General features: G+C 40.7%; 1 protein-coding gene across 11 annotated transcripts in view; it reads left to right on the top strand.

Annotated features, from left to right (window-relative positions):
* Positions 1-15,351, top strand: part of Ryr2 (ryanodine receptor 2) — a 562,694-nt gene that overhangs the window by 284,823 nt on the left and 262,520 nt on the right. For all 11 annotated transcript variants that reach the window (XM_029468301.1, XM_029468299.1, XM_029468302.1 and 8 more), the window contains exons 14-16: positions 1,284-1,405; positions 3,234-3,417; positions 6,701-6,836. In XM_029468301.1, coding sequence (XP_029324161.1) covers positions 1,284-1,405; positions 3,234-3,417; positions 6,701-6,836 — 442 coding nt within the window. The remainder of the gene's footprint in view (positions 1-1,283; positions 1,406-3,233; positions 3,418-6,700; positions 6,837-15,351) is intronic.

The following is a 15,351-nucleotide window of genomic DNA, read 5'->3' as shown; positions in this document are numbered from 1 at the left end:
ACCTCACCGTGAGTGTTGAACGAAGGAAGCTGAAGGGACATTGGGCATGGTCCTTCACAGACATTCTGCAGCTGGCTGACTGGAGCCATTGCAAGTCTGGAGGGTGGTGAAGGCAGTGACAGACGGAACAGAAAGGAAGCCCTGGGGAGATTTGAAACCATTCTAGTATTTGCTTTTGTGATGTACGTATTGCATACATGTGTGTGATTACTCTGAAAAAAAAATCCATTGATCTGTACGCTGAGGATATACACACTTACCTCTCAGTGCTGGGCTTTCATGGAATATTCAAACTATAAAAATTAATGACGGACATGAGTGTGTATGTATGCATGTGTGAGTGTATGTGTGTGTTTATGTGTATATATGTGTTGGTGTGTATATTTATGTGTGTGCTTATGCAGTGTGAATGTGTATGAGTGGATGTATTTATGTGCGTGTTTAAGGGGGGTACATATGTGTGTGTATGCATGTGTGAGTGTATGTGAATGCATATGTGTGTACTTGTGTGTATATGTGAGCATATGTGTTTCTATGTGTGCGTGTGTGTGTTAATGTGGTGTGTGTATGTTCATAGTTTAGATACCTCGGAGTCAGTGATGAGTACTCAAGTGTTCAGTCACAGTACAGCTGGTGATATTACAGAGCAATGGAATGCAATGCGTAGTGCTGGCTTTTCTGTTGCTTTCTAGTTTGTCAGGTTGTGGATAAATCATTGAATGCAGATATAGGGCAATGATTTACTATTGTTTCATTCAACTCAATCTATGTTTTGAACCATCTGTAAGACAGTGACGGAATCAGTGTATTCCATGCCTGCTTTGTACAGGCTGCTCTGCCTGGTATGTACCCTGAACACAATGGTTTCCTTTGCCTGGTTTTGATTTTATTTGTTATAATGGCTCAACTTTTAAAAATGATTTACATTTTCTTGATTTACTCTTCACACCCTTGATTCTAATTCCTTCCAGGTCCCTTCCTCCTGGCTCAACATTTTGAGTTTTGTTTTGTTTGTCAAGGAGGAGTGTCTGGGACCAAACCCAGGTCTTTCCAATGCTAGGCAACCACTCCACCACTGAGCTATCTCCCTGCCTCTCACTATTACTGGTTTGAAACTGACTCCCACTAAGTTGCCAAGGTTAGGCTCAAGCCATTTCTGCAATGCTCCTGTCTCTACCCTCTGGGTGGCTAAGATTACAGGGGCATGCCTCCACCAAGGGCAAGAGTGTATCTTCTTCAGTCTGCCTTGCTGGGAAAATGACTCTGTTGCCATGCCCATGCAGGCTATCATGCACCACGAAGGCCACATGGACGATGGTTTGAACTTATCCAGATCGCAGCATGAGGAGTCCCGCACTGCCCGCGTCATTCGGAGCACAGTGTTCCTCTTTAATAGGTTCATAAGGTAATGTCCATAGTGATAGTTGCTTGGTACTTGACTTTTATCTTTCTTCATGGATTTATAAACAGATCATTCTAAAATACAGTTTCCTTATAAATATACGCTTTGCTAGGCTCACAGACTAGAATTAAACCTGCAGCTTAGAGAATGTGAATTTGTGACAGACAGTTATGGGTCATGATGATTTTATCATTATTTTGCTGGAATAATTTTTGTATTCTGTTATAGTGAGGATAATGACATCTAGATACTTGAATTCTAAGCAACATTAAAAATAATGTTCTTCTTCACCCCTGAGCCATCTCTCCAGCTCCCCTCCCCCAAATACTGTGATTCTTGAAATGAGCAATCTTTTTCTACTTAATAATTGAAACAGTTGCTTACCCATGAAACTAGTCAACCTATGGCCACACTGTTTTCTGGCAACAGCATGATAATATACAACATAGCCTGGATGGAAGAAGGCCTCTCTGTTTAAGTTTGAAGACCTGATAGAAGGAAGTTTTTGTATAAATAGACATATTTATATGCATACATGTATATGGCTAAGTGTAGTAAAAAGTTTAAAAGCATGTGCATATTATTATTAAACATTTTTTAATTCAAATTATGTGAATAGATATCTCTCATAATTATTTTTAATTACAGTATTATTTATTATCATTCTTACTAGATTATTAACAACCCTTTACCTCTGAGAAGGGGGAGGCCCCTCAGAAAAAAGGGAGGGGAGTGGGAAGGTGTTGTGTGGGGGGAACTGGGAGGAGAAGGGAGTAGATATTGGTACAGAAAGGAAATGAATTAATTAATTAATGAGAGCACCTAACCCTTCATATTAGAGACATTAAGTTCCTGTGTAGTTATATCTTTCCCAATTTATTAGTTTAGAAAAAATAATTCTAAATTATTTTTCATAGTTACTGCTTTTTGTTCTTTGTTGTTTTTTTAAATTCTTTGTTGTTTATGTATTCTTTCTGTGACCCATTGAGCAAGAGTGCAGGTTTATTTATGGGAGTATGGAAAACTTACCAGCGTTACAGCAGCAATGCATAAAATGATTTTTTCCACCAGCAATCATTAACTGCCAGCAACTCCTCATGGAGGGGTCAAGCTTCTTTGGGACCCTCCTCTATCTGTGATAGAATCTCCTATGTAAACAGTCTCACTGATGAGATCATGAGTGCAACTTCTGCAAAGATTTAGTTTGAATTTAAAACAGTTAGGTGCATATGTTGGCATTTGTGGGTGGGAGAGCATGTGCTTACAGAGTCCAGGAGAGAGCACCGGGCCCTGTGGCATTGGAGGTGGTTGTGAGCTGCCTGATACAGATGCCATCACAGAACCTAGTAAACATTTTTAACTGCCCAGCCATCTCTCCAGCTCTCATAAACTCAATTTTTTAAAACAGTTAGAGTAGCAGCTAGTGTTGATGATGGTAAAGCCTATAAGAATCTCTTACCAAAAATTAACCTCAAACAAGCAAATGTCAGTGCTTGAAGAAGACAGATGTGTCCTTACATCTTGAGGTACCTAGACCATGAAGGGCTATCAGTCAGCCTTGTAATTGGACCATTCTCCATTGGTCCAACAGGGTGTGTTATGGCGGTAGATCTCTGGATGTTGCAGTCTGGGATACACTGTGATACTTAGATGATGTGTTACACATTTCTATTGTGAATATGACCATTAAGGCTGGTAGAAAGGATGCCTTACACATCCCTTGGATTGTGCCTTTTTTAAAGAGGGTGTCAAAATCAACTCACCTGCCAATCGAAATCCATTGAACTGAAACTGTGGCTCACTAACCTAGTTAGTGTTTGCTGTGATTCAGGGGCCTGGATGCTCTCAGCAAGAAAGTAAAGCTACCCACCACTGACTTGCCCATCGAGTCTGTGAGCCTGAGTTTGCAAGACCTCATCGGCTACTTCCACCCCCCAGACGAGCACTTGGAGCATGAGGACAAGCAGAACAGGCTGCGAGCCCTGAAGAACAGGCAGAATCTCTTCCAGGAAGAGGTGAGATCACACCCGTTCCTTTTCTGTTGCTCCCTTGGGAAAATGACTTTATACTGAAAAAAATTATCTGTCCATTCCACATCTTTACACATCCCAGTTGAGAGTAACAGGAGTTTTACTGAGCAGAGGGACAGGCTTGGGAGAAACATGGTCTTTATTTTTACTTGTGTGTCATTACCCTGATGAGGGACACTTACTTTACCATCATATCTCACTGGGCCATTTTCATCACTGCAGTAAGAACGTTGCTGGGTGGACTCCGGTAGATGTAGTGCTGTGTTTACTTAATGGTATCTGTTTTGTGGTTGTCTTAGACTTGATTTTAATGGTTTTGAGTTTATAGCATATTATTTGAAGTGCCCTTTAGATACCTTTGAAGCTATAGGTTTAAAAACACAGCCCCAGTAAGGTGAGCAAAGGAATAGAGTTTGATCCAACTGTTTTATATTGGCTTCATAAATATAGAACTGGCTTCATAAATACAGAACACAGACACACACACAGGCACACACACACAGACACACACACAGACATGCACATACACACACAAACATACACACACATAGATACACATACACAGACAAGCACATATACACACATATATACACAGACACACAGAAACACACATACATACACACACACACAGACATACACACAGACAAGCACATATACACACATATATACACAGACACACAGATACACACATACATACACATATACACACAGACACACATACAAACAGACACACACATATGCACACACAGAGATACACACATATACACACACAGACACGCACAGATACACAAATACACACATATATACACACAGAGACACACACATATACACACACAGACACACAGATACACACATACATACACATATACACTCAGACATAAACAGACACACACACATACACAGACACATACAGACATGCACAGACACACAGATACACACACACACATACACACACAGATACACACATATACACACATACAGACACAGATACACAGATACACACATACATACACATATACACTCAGACATACACAGACACACACACATACACAGACACACACAGACATGCACAGACACACAGATACACACACACATACCCACACAAATACACACATACACAGACACGCAAATACACACACAGACGCACACATATACACACACAGATATACACATATTCACACACAGAGACACACACACACACACACACCTTAGGGCAAGAGGGCTCTGGGCTTGGAATAGAAGCAAAAAGGGAAATAAATGCTCATTAAGGAGGAAGGTGAGCTTCAGGTTGCTGCATGAACAGAGTACCCACCCTTTCCTTTTGCAAGTTATTACTTTTTGTGGTGCTGGAGACAAACCCAGGTGCTTCTGTGTGCTGCACAAGTGAGTGATACTTCATGGAGCTCTCTTCAGTTTCTTGTGTGCCTTTGTATGTATGGTTTATTTTATCAAATGTTTCACTGCTTTAAAAACTCATGTACCACAGCAGCTTGGCAGCCTAATGTCCTAAGGCAGTGTCAACATTATCATGACAGGCTCAAGCCCTTCAGCAAGGGGTGTTGGGTATGATAGAGACAGCTAGGGGCTCAGCAGGATTTCCATTCTAAGTGTTCCCAACACTGGACTGATTTTTTTAAAGAAAGAATTAACCTGGGCTGGAGATCCAGCTCAGAGGTTAAAAGTATGTATGTGCTGCTCTCACCTAGAAGCTGAGTTTGGTGTTCCCAGCAACTGTGATGTGGCTTACACCACATCAGAAGGCTTACTGCCTGTAACTCTAGCTCTAAGGGATAAGGTGCCCCGTTGTGACCTCTGAAAGAACTACACTCACATGCACATCACATGCCCACAGACATATGCATATGATTCAAAACAATTCTCTCTCTCTCTCTCTCATTCTTTCTCTTTCATTCTTTCTTACAAGAAAGAAGTACACTTATAAGCATCTAAGGAAAACATGGAGAGGATGTCGTTGAATTTCTATAATCCCCAAATCTATGTTGTACTTTTAAAACTATTTTTTCTGGTACTTTTTAAACTGATACTAAATTTTGCAGCTATTTTTCTTTTTTCTTTTTTTGGTTTTTCAAGACAGGGTTTCTCTGTGTAGCCCTGGCTGTCCTGGAACTCACTCTGTAGACCAGGCTGGCCTCGAACTCAGAAATCTGCCTGCCTCTGCCTCCCGAGTGCTGGGATTAAAGGCATGCACCACCACGCCCGGCTCTATTTTTCTTTGTAAAAGAAAAATGATCTGTGATCATAAAGGCACAAAAATCATGGGTATGTCAACACAAGCCAATGGTAAGAACAAGAGGAATTAGTTGTTATGGAGTTCTTATCTTCATGTATTGTAGAACATTGGACTGATTGCTGTACAGCAGTTATATTATATCTGGGGGGGGGATCAACCTAAATATTAGGTTTTGACAATTAAAAATACAAATTTGAATACTTTCAGTCTAATGTGGATATGGAATTTTTTCCTTTGTCATTTTGTTACATAAAACTATCCAGATTGGACAAAGACGTGTTCTAAGGCCCATGGCTGCTGCTAAAATTCTGTCCAGTGAGTGAATTTGACTACTCTATATTTCATAGATTTGGCTTTCACGACCCTGCCCCTGTTTGAGAGTCTCAACACAGCAATAACAATGAAGGCGCCACTTCAGATGTAGGCTGCCTCCTGCAAGAACCCCACAAGTCAATTTTTTATGTGCTTTAAAACTTCTTTTCAGTGGTTTTATTTCACTTAATATGTCTATAATTTAATAGTTATAATAATGCTTATTAAAAACAAGGACGAATCACTAGTAGTAGAACACCACTCACGAGCTGTTCATGCCAACCACTGTGGAACCTTGTCAGTGTAAAGAACATACTTATACAACTTCCATTCACTTCTGTTTAAGAATAGAAACCAAGATTGAAATCCCAAGTTATCTGAAGAATAACTTCTTCTTTCTTGGGCAAACATGACTCTTCTTGTCCTTTGATTAAATGGTCTTCATTTTCTTTACAATGAACTGATGGTGTTAAGTTAGACTTCTCTCAAAAAAAATCAAGCTGTCTCCTTTTCTTCCCCTTTTGGCCTGAGCATAATTAATTTCTTTCCTTTGAGGCAGAGTCTTACTCTCTAACTCAGACCATCCTTGAACTTGTAGTTATCTATCCCCCTGCCTCTGACTCCTGAGTGCTGGGATTGTGAACTTCCATGCCTGACTCAGAATTAGTTTCAGATGGTGATTTCTTTTTTACCCCCCTCTTCCAGGGAATGATCAACCTGGTTCTGGAGTGCATCGACCGCCTGCATGTCTACAGCAGTGCAGCCCACTTTGCAGATGTCGCAGGACGAGAAGCAGGAGAGTCTTGGAAATCCATCCTGAATTCTCTGTATGAGTTGCTGGGTAAGGTCCATGGCTGAGTTTCTATGGCAAATTTGAAAAGATCTTGTAAGAGTTGCAGCAATTTTATGGCATGCTTTTTAGTCAGGACTTTTAATTTTTAATGAAGTTAACCTAAAGCCAACGATGTTTTCTGCATAATCCCTTCTTTGAGTGAGGAAGGTCACCTACCACTTATTGTGGATCTGTGTCTTGGTTAGGGGAGGTGGCTTTTGCAGGGCTCCTATAATGACCAATATCACTTATTTCCTTCTTGGTTCTCAGGTTAGTATTACAGAGTCCATTTTCTTTCAGCTCTGGCTTGCAAGGGGTTCTCACAGTGTCCTTCTGTAGTGTTTATGTGATTGGACTTGCCAACGTCTAGATATATTTTATCTCGAGCAACACTTGAGGTAGTTTATAGCACATTTCCATTAGCACTGTGCAAACATAGGTCTTCTGTCGGGGTACCCGTGTGAAATTGTGTCTCTCTCCTTTCTCACCTACCTAAGGCAGTCACTGATTGCCTTTAATGAATATCTGATGGCCTGCTAGCTGTGCAGGAAGTGGAAGGTGGGCCTTCCGAGAGAAAGGAAGGAACCAGAGGAAGAAGAAGGAGGAAAGCTTTCGCTGGGAGACAGAGGAGACTGACATGATCACAGACCTGGAAACTGTCATCCAATGTGGGGCTTGAACTCCCAACCCTAAGAATAAGTGTCTCATGCTCTAACACCTGGGCTTTACAACAGTCTTCCTTAGTTTTGACTTGAACTATTTCTGTAGTCTCTTTGTGTCTCTTGCCAAGAACTTGGGTCAGTTCGGTTTTACCCTATTGCAAGCTGGTTTCACGACAGTTAACATCTTACCTATATGATACCACTCACTGCAATTCCTTTTGAGTGATGACTGGGGTTGGTTTCAAAGGCAGGACTATCAGCTTTCTGGGTTTTTGTGTCTCTGCCATTTGGTTTAATGCCTGGTGTAGAATAGATACCCAATATCTATTAATACATCAATATTAATAAATGACTGAATTATGATGGAAGAGGAAAGAATTTCTGAATAAAGAATTTTTAATGTGAAGAAGAACGGGTAGTCAAAATATTTGGAAATCCTCTAAAATATAATTAAACTTCATAAAAATTTAAGCAGTCGTAAGAAAATCTATTCATAATTGTCCCTGCTAGAATTATTAACGTTTCCTTTGGGTGAGCACGTTGACATGTCGTTAAAATTAAGCACTTGCAATCTGGTGCTTTCATGAGACTGGCTTTCACATTCCTCCTCTGAACAAGATCGAAGCTATTGACGATATTGTCAGGAGAAAGATATTGTGGCACCAAAAATCTAGAGAGTATATTTCCTTGAAAATATGGAATTAATGGCAGTACTATTAATTTCTTTTTTAAAAAAAGGTGGGGGGGGGAGATACAGAAGAAAAAACCTTCAGTTTGGTGTGCTTTTAACCTAGTTTGGTGTCTTTTTTAACACATAGTGTAACATGTTTACAGGGTGTAACATGGATTGACTTAGACAAACTAAATATCTGGCCAGAGGTGTGTCATAAGGTGTGTCACAAGTCACACATACACCCAGACAGTATGATATTACATTTCTCTTTATGTCTCACCTGTCCCTTCAGCAGGTTACATGGTCAGCTTGCCATGAGTACAAATCTTAGGCATGATAGTGACTTGGGGGAACTCATCTTTCAAGTTCCTTACAGCCAAGCACCCGCTTTATCCTAGGCTACACATCTCTCGAGGTGTACTCTCTATAAGGACACAGAGTTTGGGGGATTTTAATTTGATTATTTTAGAGTTGATTGAATAGCTTTAGTATAGTCCACTAAATGCTGAGACTTGTACAACAAAATAGCTTCTGGTTGTAATGAGTTTTGTGGCTTTTTTGATTGGAACAGGGTGAGAGATGTGGTTTTAAAATGGCACCTGTCCCAGTAGAGAGAGATGGCAGAAGTGGTAAGGGCAGGGTGATATATCCATGCCTTAAACCTCAAATAAATGTCAGTTTAACACAGAATTTAACAGTCTTCACTGTATCCAGAGAATTATTCCTCCCTCTCCCCGCTCTCTCTCTCCCTCCCTCCTCCTCTCTGTCTCTCTGCCTTCTGGATGGTCAGTTTCCCACAATCCTTTTAGGACCCGAGCTAGCTTTTTGCAGTTCCTCATCTTACAGATTTTGCAGTTTACTTCCAGCGTATTGTTGGGGAGGTAAAGAGAATCTTGTCATGAGAAAAAGAACACACTGCTTCCTTCCTCCAGCCCTCTGAACCCACACCTGCCATCTCAAAGTCACTCTGGCAAAGGGGTGGATGGGTGGGATTTTACCAGCACTGGCCAATGCTTGAAGCTAGGTTGAGCCTCTGCCTTTCATGACTCTCAGCTAGAGGGTAGTGCTTACATGGGAAGTTCTTCTGTCTGTCATAGGTGCAGAGTGCTTTGATTTTCTGCCTCACACTGTGCATTGGGCAGAGTCACATTCAACGTTAATTTAACTTATTTAATAAACACGCTGTAGAGGTTCCCATTGATTTTTGGTAGCAGAGTAGATACAGCCATTAATTCACTTTATTAAAAAACAATGGCTCTCTTATTCCTTTTCCATTATGCCCTTTCATTGAGAAAGCCTCATCTTGTCTGTGGCCAGCAGCTCCTGAGAAAATAGCTCTCCTTCATCCCAGACCGAAGCCTCTGCCTCCAATGTGACTTTGGACATAGCTGAAGCTCAGTGTCCTGACTGGGAAAATGGAGGAAGTAAAGGCCCCTGCCTCTAGTGTAATTCCATCAATTCCATGAGCTACCAGGCCAGGCAGATAACTGCTGGCACCTGTTTTGAGTGGTGTCTGTGAACCGGTGATAATGATTCCACCATCAGGTTGTTGGGCAGCTGGGATTTGGTTTTAGTGTCCCGTGCTTAGCATAGACGGTACTTCTCTTCTTGCCTCCTTTTCAATCCCAAGCACATCTTTCCTTTTGGAAACTTCCTGCACTCATCCTTGCCCCATGTTAACAGAGCATTATGTTTGTCTTTATCTTTTCCTGTAGTTCAAACATGCCTTAGAAAGAGATGCCATGTACGTCTATCTCTTGGATATAATAAGCAGAGACTTATACAGTCAGATTATTCTGAGAAGGTAGTGGGGTGTGGTTCTCATTTCAAGAAAAGAAAGAGACAAAGGTTCTTTACCCTTCCTGCTGCACCAAAGGTTTTCAACTCTCTTATTCTGTTTACTCTCCAAGTATCGTGACTCTACTTCCCATATCTGTACCTGCAGCATCCCATGCCTTGCTGCTTCTCAGAAAATACAGATAGCTCTCCATATTAACAGGCATGGCACCCATACTTTTAAGTGGCTGTGGATTGAAAATAAAAGAACATGAATTAACCATGGTTGGATTTCCCTTCTTGTCATCATTTTCTGAACAATACAGGGTAACAATTGTTAACTTAGTTTGGTGGAATTAAGCCAGAGATGATGCCACGTTGTAGTAGAATGTGCACAGGTTGTGTGCAAAATGACATCATGTTATGTGAGGATGTTGGATGTCTGAGAATGTTGGGTTGTTGGTACAACATTCACCAAGGATACCCAGGGGTAACTGAGCTTGGGATCTCCAGGATGTCAGGATACTGTAACGTTTCTGGCTACTCTCTCTAACTCTGATCCTCCTGTCTTGCCATCTTAATCTCGTACCTTAGGGAGTCTAACCTCATGTCCTCATAGATCTTTGTTGACTCTACTCTGGTCTCTGTTTCCTAGAACATGGCATCCCATGTCTGGCCTTTCTCTTGCTTTCTGTCTTCCAACCTCAGTCACTCTTTGTAGCTGCTCTATATTACCTCTTTCCAGTACTTTCTCCAGTCAAGATTTATACTTCTGGAATGTCTATTACCAATTAATATTTGCAAAGTTTGAATATTCTTAAATGTCTATACATGCTTCCTTGATTATTTATAGCTCATTTGATTCAGAAATGATTTGATGGCACTATTATTTAATATTGACATAATTAGAATTCCCTAGAATTTACATCCTGCCAGTATAATAGCTGAAAGGTTCTAAGAACAGAGAATCATTGAGGAGTTTCCGGCTCATGGATATATTTTACTTGTAAGTTTAAATTTTAGGATGAATACATGGCTCATTGGTCAAGCCCACGTACGTCTCTTGCAGAAGACCAGAGCTGGGTTCCCTGGGTTCCCATTAGGCAGCTCACAGTTGCTTATAACTCCAGCTGCAGGTATCTGACACACCTTCTGGGCTCTATAGGTACTATACTCTGTGAATGCCCTGCCTCTGCACACAAATAAATACAACTTAAAAAGTAAACTAGATTTTCAAAGCAGCAAAAGATAAAGTCTGAAAGTATATTTTCACCAGTGCCTTCATGCTTCTTGACATTTGCCTCTTGTGCTGCTGTTCTTGAGTCTTTTGTTAAGCTACCTACATACCCATTTCTTCTAGATTGTTCTGACTATATATTTATTTAAATTCATCACCTCAGGAAAGGTTTCTTTTCCCTTTTCCCTGCACCCTAAGCACCTCAGCTTCTTGCCTGGTCTCTGGATGAGGCATCCTTGTACAACAGAGACATCTGTGTTGGGGGAACATGGGCTTAGAGTCTGGTATGTCTCCATGCCAATAGCAGCTCTCATGCAATGTGAGTTGCTGTGATAAAATGTGTAAAGTAGATAGATGGCTTATGGGTGACCAATGACAGTTTCCCATGATTTTAGAGAAGGCAGAAGTCCAAGTTCAAGGCATCTGCGCACTCTGTGTCTACAGAGGGGTGTTGAGAGACAATTTAATTGAGATGTGTTCTGACTATTCTACAGAAGGGGTGAATATCTCTCCAGGATCCATAAGGACACTAAGCCCTCTGATAAATTCTCCATTCTCATGACCTCATTCCAACCCCCTGACTCCGTCTTCTTTATGTCATCCCTAAGGATTGGGATGGTAGCATGTGAGTGTTTGACCTCAGTATTCAGATCATTGTACAGACTTCGTGAACTGGGTAACTATTCATTAAATATCTGCTTTGAGAGATGCTCTGATGTAGGCATTAAGGGACAGCGGTGGCCAAAGTACAGTGCCTGTCTAAGTTCTCAAGGTGTGGTATGGGGAAAGACAGTGGAAATCAAAAAGCCAGTAAGGATGTGAGCAGCTATTGACTGCACTGCCTTTATCATTTCATTACATCATCATTAAATACTGGTAATATGTGACTAACCAATGACCAGTGAGTAGGATCACATGAAACTGACATTCTCAACCCGTGTGTTCCAACCCCTTTGGCAAACTTCTAGCAAAAAAAAAAAAAAAAAGATTTATATCATTATTCATAACAGTAGCAAAAAATAAAAGATTTATATCATTATTCATAACAGTATCAAAATTCATAACAGTTATGAAGTAGCAATGAAAATAATTTTATGGTTGGTGGCCACCACAACATGAGGAACTGCATTGAAAGTCACAGAATTAGGAAGGTTGAGAACCACTGTCATTAAATAAAGGATTTGTATGATATATGATATCATTGCAAAATCAAAAAGTTGGGAGAAATATGCCAAAGTTTCCATGAAAGTCAAATCCTAATTAGTCCCCTTAAAGTATGGTGTTTTATACAAAAAAAAAATAAATAACAGCTAGTCAGAAAATAGACAACAGATAGGAGTGACAGCTAACATAAAAGTAAATGAAATAATAAAGGATTTTTATCGTGGCAATAGATGCAAGTTAAAATAATAAGTAGGAATTCTATGTGTTGACTAGGTTGGCACATAAGATAATTTTTATTATATTTATCATTAGGGAAAAGGTAGGATAATGTGTTCTGGGTTGGAGCACAAATGATAGAATTTTAACAGCCTGGCCATCCCTGCTCTGACCACATATAAAACTTTAGATCCTTATGATCCTTTGCTCTCAAGTCCTCTGCTGTAAGAAACACGTTCTATAGGTGTGTTTGTATACATGTGAGAAGAGCATCCACTGTAGAATTACTTGTAAATAGCATAAGATTGAAAGCAATCTTTCTATCAACAGGGGGTTGGCTCCCAAGCTTGTGATATGTAGTATAGTTCTGTGGAATCAATGGAGATTGAGATAAATCTATCATTTGGAAAACTGTGTGAGGCAGACCAAATTGTTTCTCTCTTTCTCTTTGGGAACCTGTAGTATGAAATTACCTGGGAAGGAACAAGAAGTCCTTACTTATGCATGGATTATGATCCCAACTGTAAGGTTTGGAGAGACGCCTCAGTGGGTAGACGCACGAGTGTGCTGTTCTTGCAGAAGACCCAAGTCCATTTTCCAGAACCCACCCTTGGTGGCTGAAAATCCCTTGTAATCACACACACACACACACACACACACACACAAATACAATCTTATTTTTAAAAAGATTTCAACAGCATAAAATTAAAGATATGTAGAGGGAATTTCTTGTGCCCAGTAGGCATTCTGTAAAAATATGTGGAAAATGCTACATGACTATCTCTTGGCTTTTGAATTTTGGCTCCTGATTCTACTTCTGAGACACATTTATTTATAATCTGTTGTCATGCACACCTTTTATGACTGACAAAAGTGGTAACACATGCAACTTAAATATGTGGTGGAAAAAGGAAAAAAAACCCTATATATTGGTTTCAGTTTGATTTTTTTAAAACCCTAGAACATTTATGTATCAGTGAAAATGTGAGTCCTTCCTCTCACACAAGGTAGTTTAAATGATTTAGATGGACCTTAGTGGGGTAGAATTATAAGAAGTTTTAGGTTTACAACTTTCCTTTGGTTGATCTTCATTCTTACTGTTATTCTAGTGAATACTGCTTTCATGTCCAGAAAAGCATTTCAGAAGTGAAAACAGATTACATCTTGACTTTCAGAAATTTAAAAGCCAACTTTTAGGAGTTCCCATTGACTCCAGACTTAGCCCATGTGAGTTTATATTTCAGTTTATAAGAGTTTCTGTTCTGCCATAGTCTCAGAGTTCTATAATATATTTTTATGTCACAGTCCTATGTAGCCCATTTTCAGGCCTCAAAAGATTTACTTTAAGTATCAATGTCAATTCATGACGGACCCTCTCGGCTTCTTCCAAAAAGGTAGACAGGATTCAGGGCCATGGGTAGCATGCTTGTATGTCCTGTGCAAGGGCCTGGATCCTGTGCCCAGAGTACACACTGACATGGAGAGGGAGAGGGAGAGGGAGAGGGAGANGAGGGAGAGGGAGAGGGAGAGGGAGAGGGAGAGGGAGAGGGAGACGGAGACGGAGACGGAGACGGAGACGGAGACGGAGACGGAGATGGAGACAGACAGAGACAGAGACAAAGACAGAGACAGAGAGAGACTAAAACAAGCACAGAATAAAAACCACCCCCAAGTAGCTGGACAGTGAGTGGCTCCTCTCCTAGACTTATTCGTGTGGTTGCTGCTCTTCTTTGGGGTCCTTGTCACACAGAGAGCAAACAGGGAAGGCAGAGTGATAATCTGTAACAATTTGGTGCTTGGCATCAGCTTTTCGAGGCTGGGTCTTAGGTAGAGATTGATGAAGGTGGATTTATGAACTGCCATTGGGAAGACATCAGGAAGGCACAGACATCCTGTATTTGGAGTTAGAGGAGCATCAACGTGGCCCTCTTTCATACATCTTTTCTGACATCCACATAATTAATCTGTGGGATGCAGACAAGCCAGCATGGCTTTCTAAAGATGTCTGAAAAATGGCCCTTGGGCAAGCTATGAATATTCATTTGCTGAAGACTTGGAGCATAAAATAAACAGAGTAGGTTGCCACTCTTCCTTGTTTAGCAGAAGTGACCAGTTTCTGAATCCTTGAAGAGTTGGGAAGGTGAAGGCTTAGTCCCCAGTGCAGCATCATAGATGGAGCTTTGGGCGCTCTGACCTACTCAGTGGATTTCAAATGGAATCATAAGTTTTGATATATTATAAACAGATCTTTTAGGGAAGAGACCCAATAGAATGAGTGCATCTTGAAAGGCGAGTATTAGATTAGCTCCCACAATACAGCTTGATATATTCAACAATGAATGCCTTACACTAGAGATTCCAAAAATCCAGTAGCTGCTTAACCCATGAGGTTGGATACACTCGGAGTCCCAAGCTGGGACTGAAGGATCCCTAGAGATCTGCTGATCTTTAGTGTATGTTGGAAGTCAGAAAATTCTTGGTTCTGATATCAGGAAAGGGAAATCCCCAGTTATCCAGGCCACCACTGGAAAATGTTGCCCATGTTTAGAGTGACTCTTACGTTAGGTAACCTGATCAAGAGAATCCCTCACAGGAGTCCCCGGCAGTTTGCCTTGTAGTTCATTTCAGATCCAGCTAAGCTGACAAGGTTAACCACTACAAGGGCATCATTAAAGGTAGTAGAAGCTATGAGGTGAGGCCCTTGTAGAAAGTGGGCCAATGGGACTGTGTATTGGGGGGGAGGGGTATACTTTATCTTTAGCCCCTCCTCCTTTCTCTCTGCTTCCTGGCTTCCAT

The sequence above is a fragment of the Mus caroli genome, chromosome 13, assembly GCF_900094665.2.
Source record: "Mus caroli chromosome 13, CAROLI_EIJ_v1.1, whole genome shotgun sequence".
NCBI classification, from domain to species: domain Eukaryota; kingdom Metazoa; phylum Chordata; class Mammalia; order Rodentia; family Muridae; genus Mus; species Mus caroli.
Note: the sequence above shows the minus strand (reverse complement) of the source record. Positions and strands in the feature narration are given on the sequence as shown.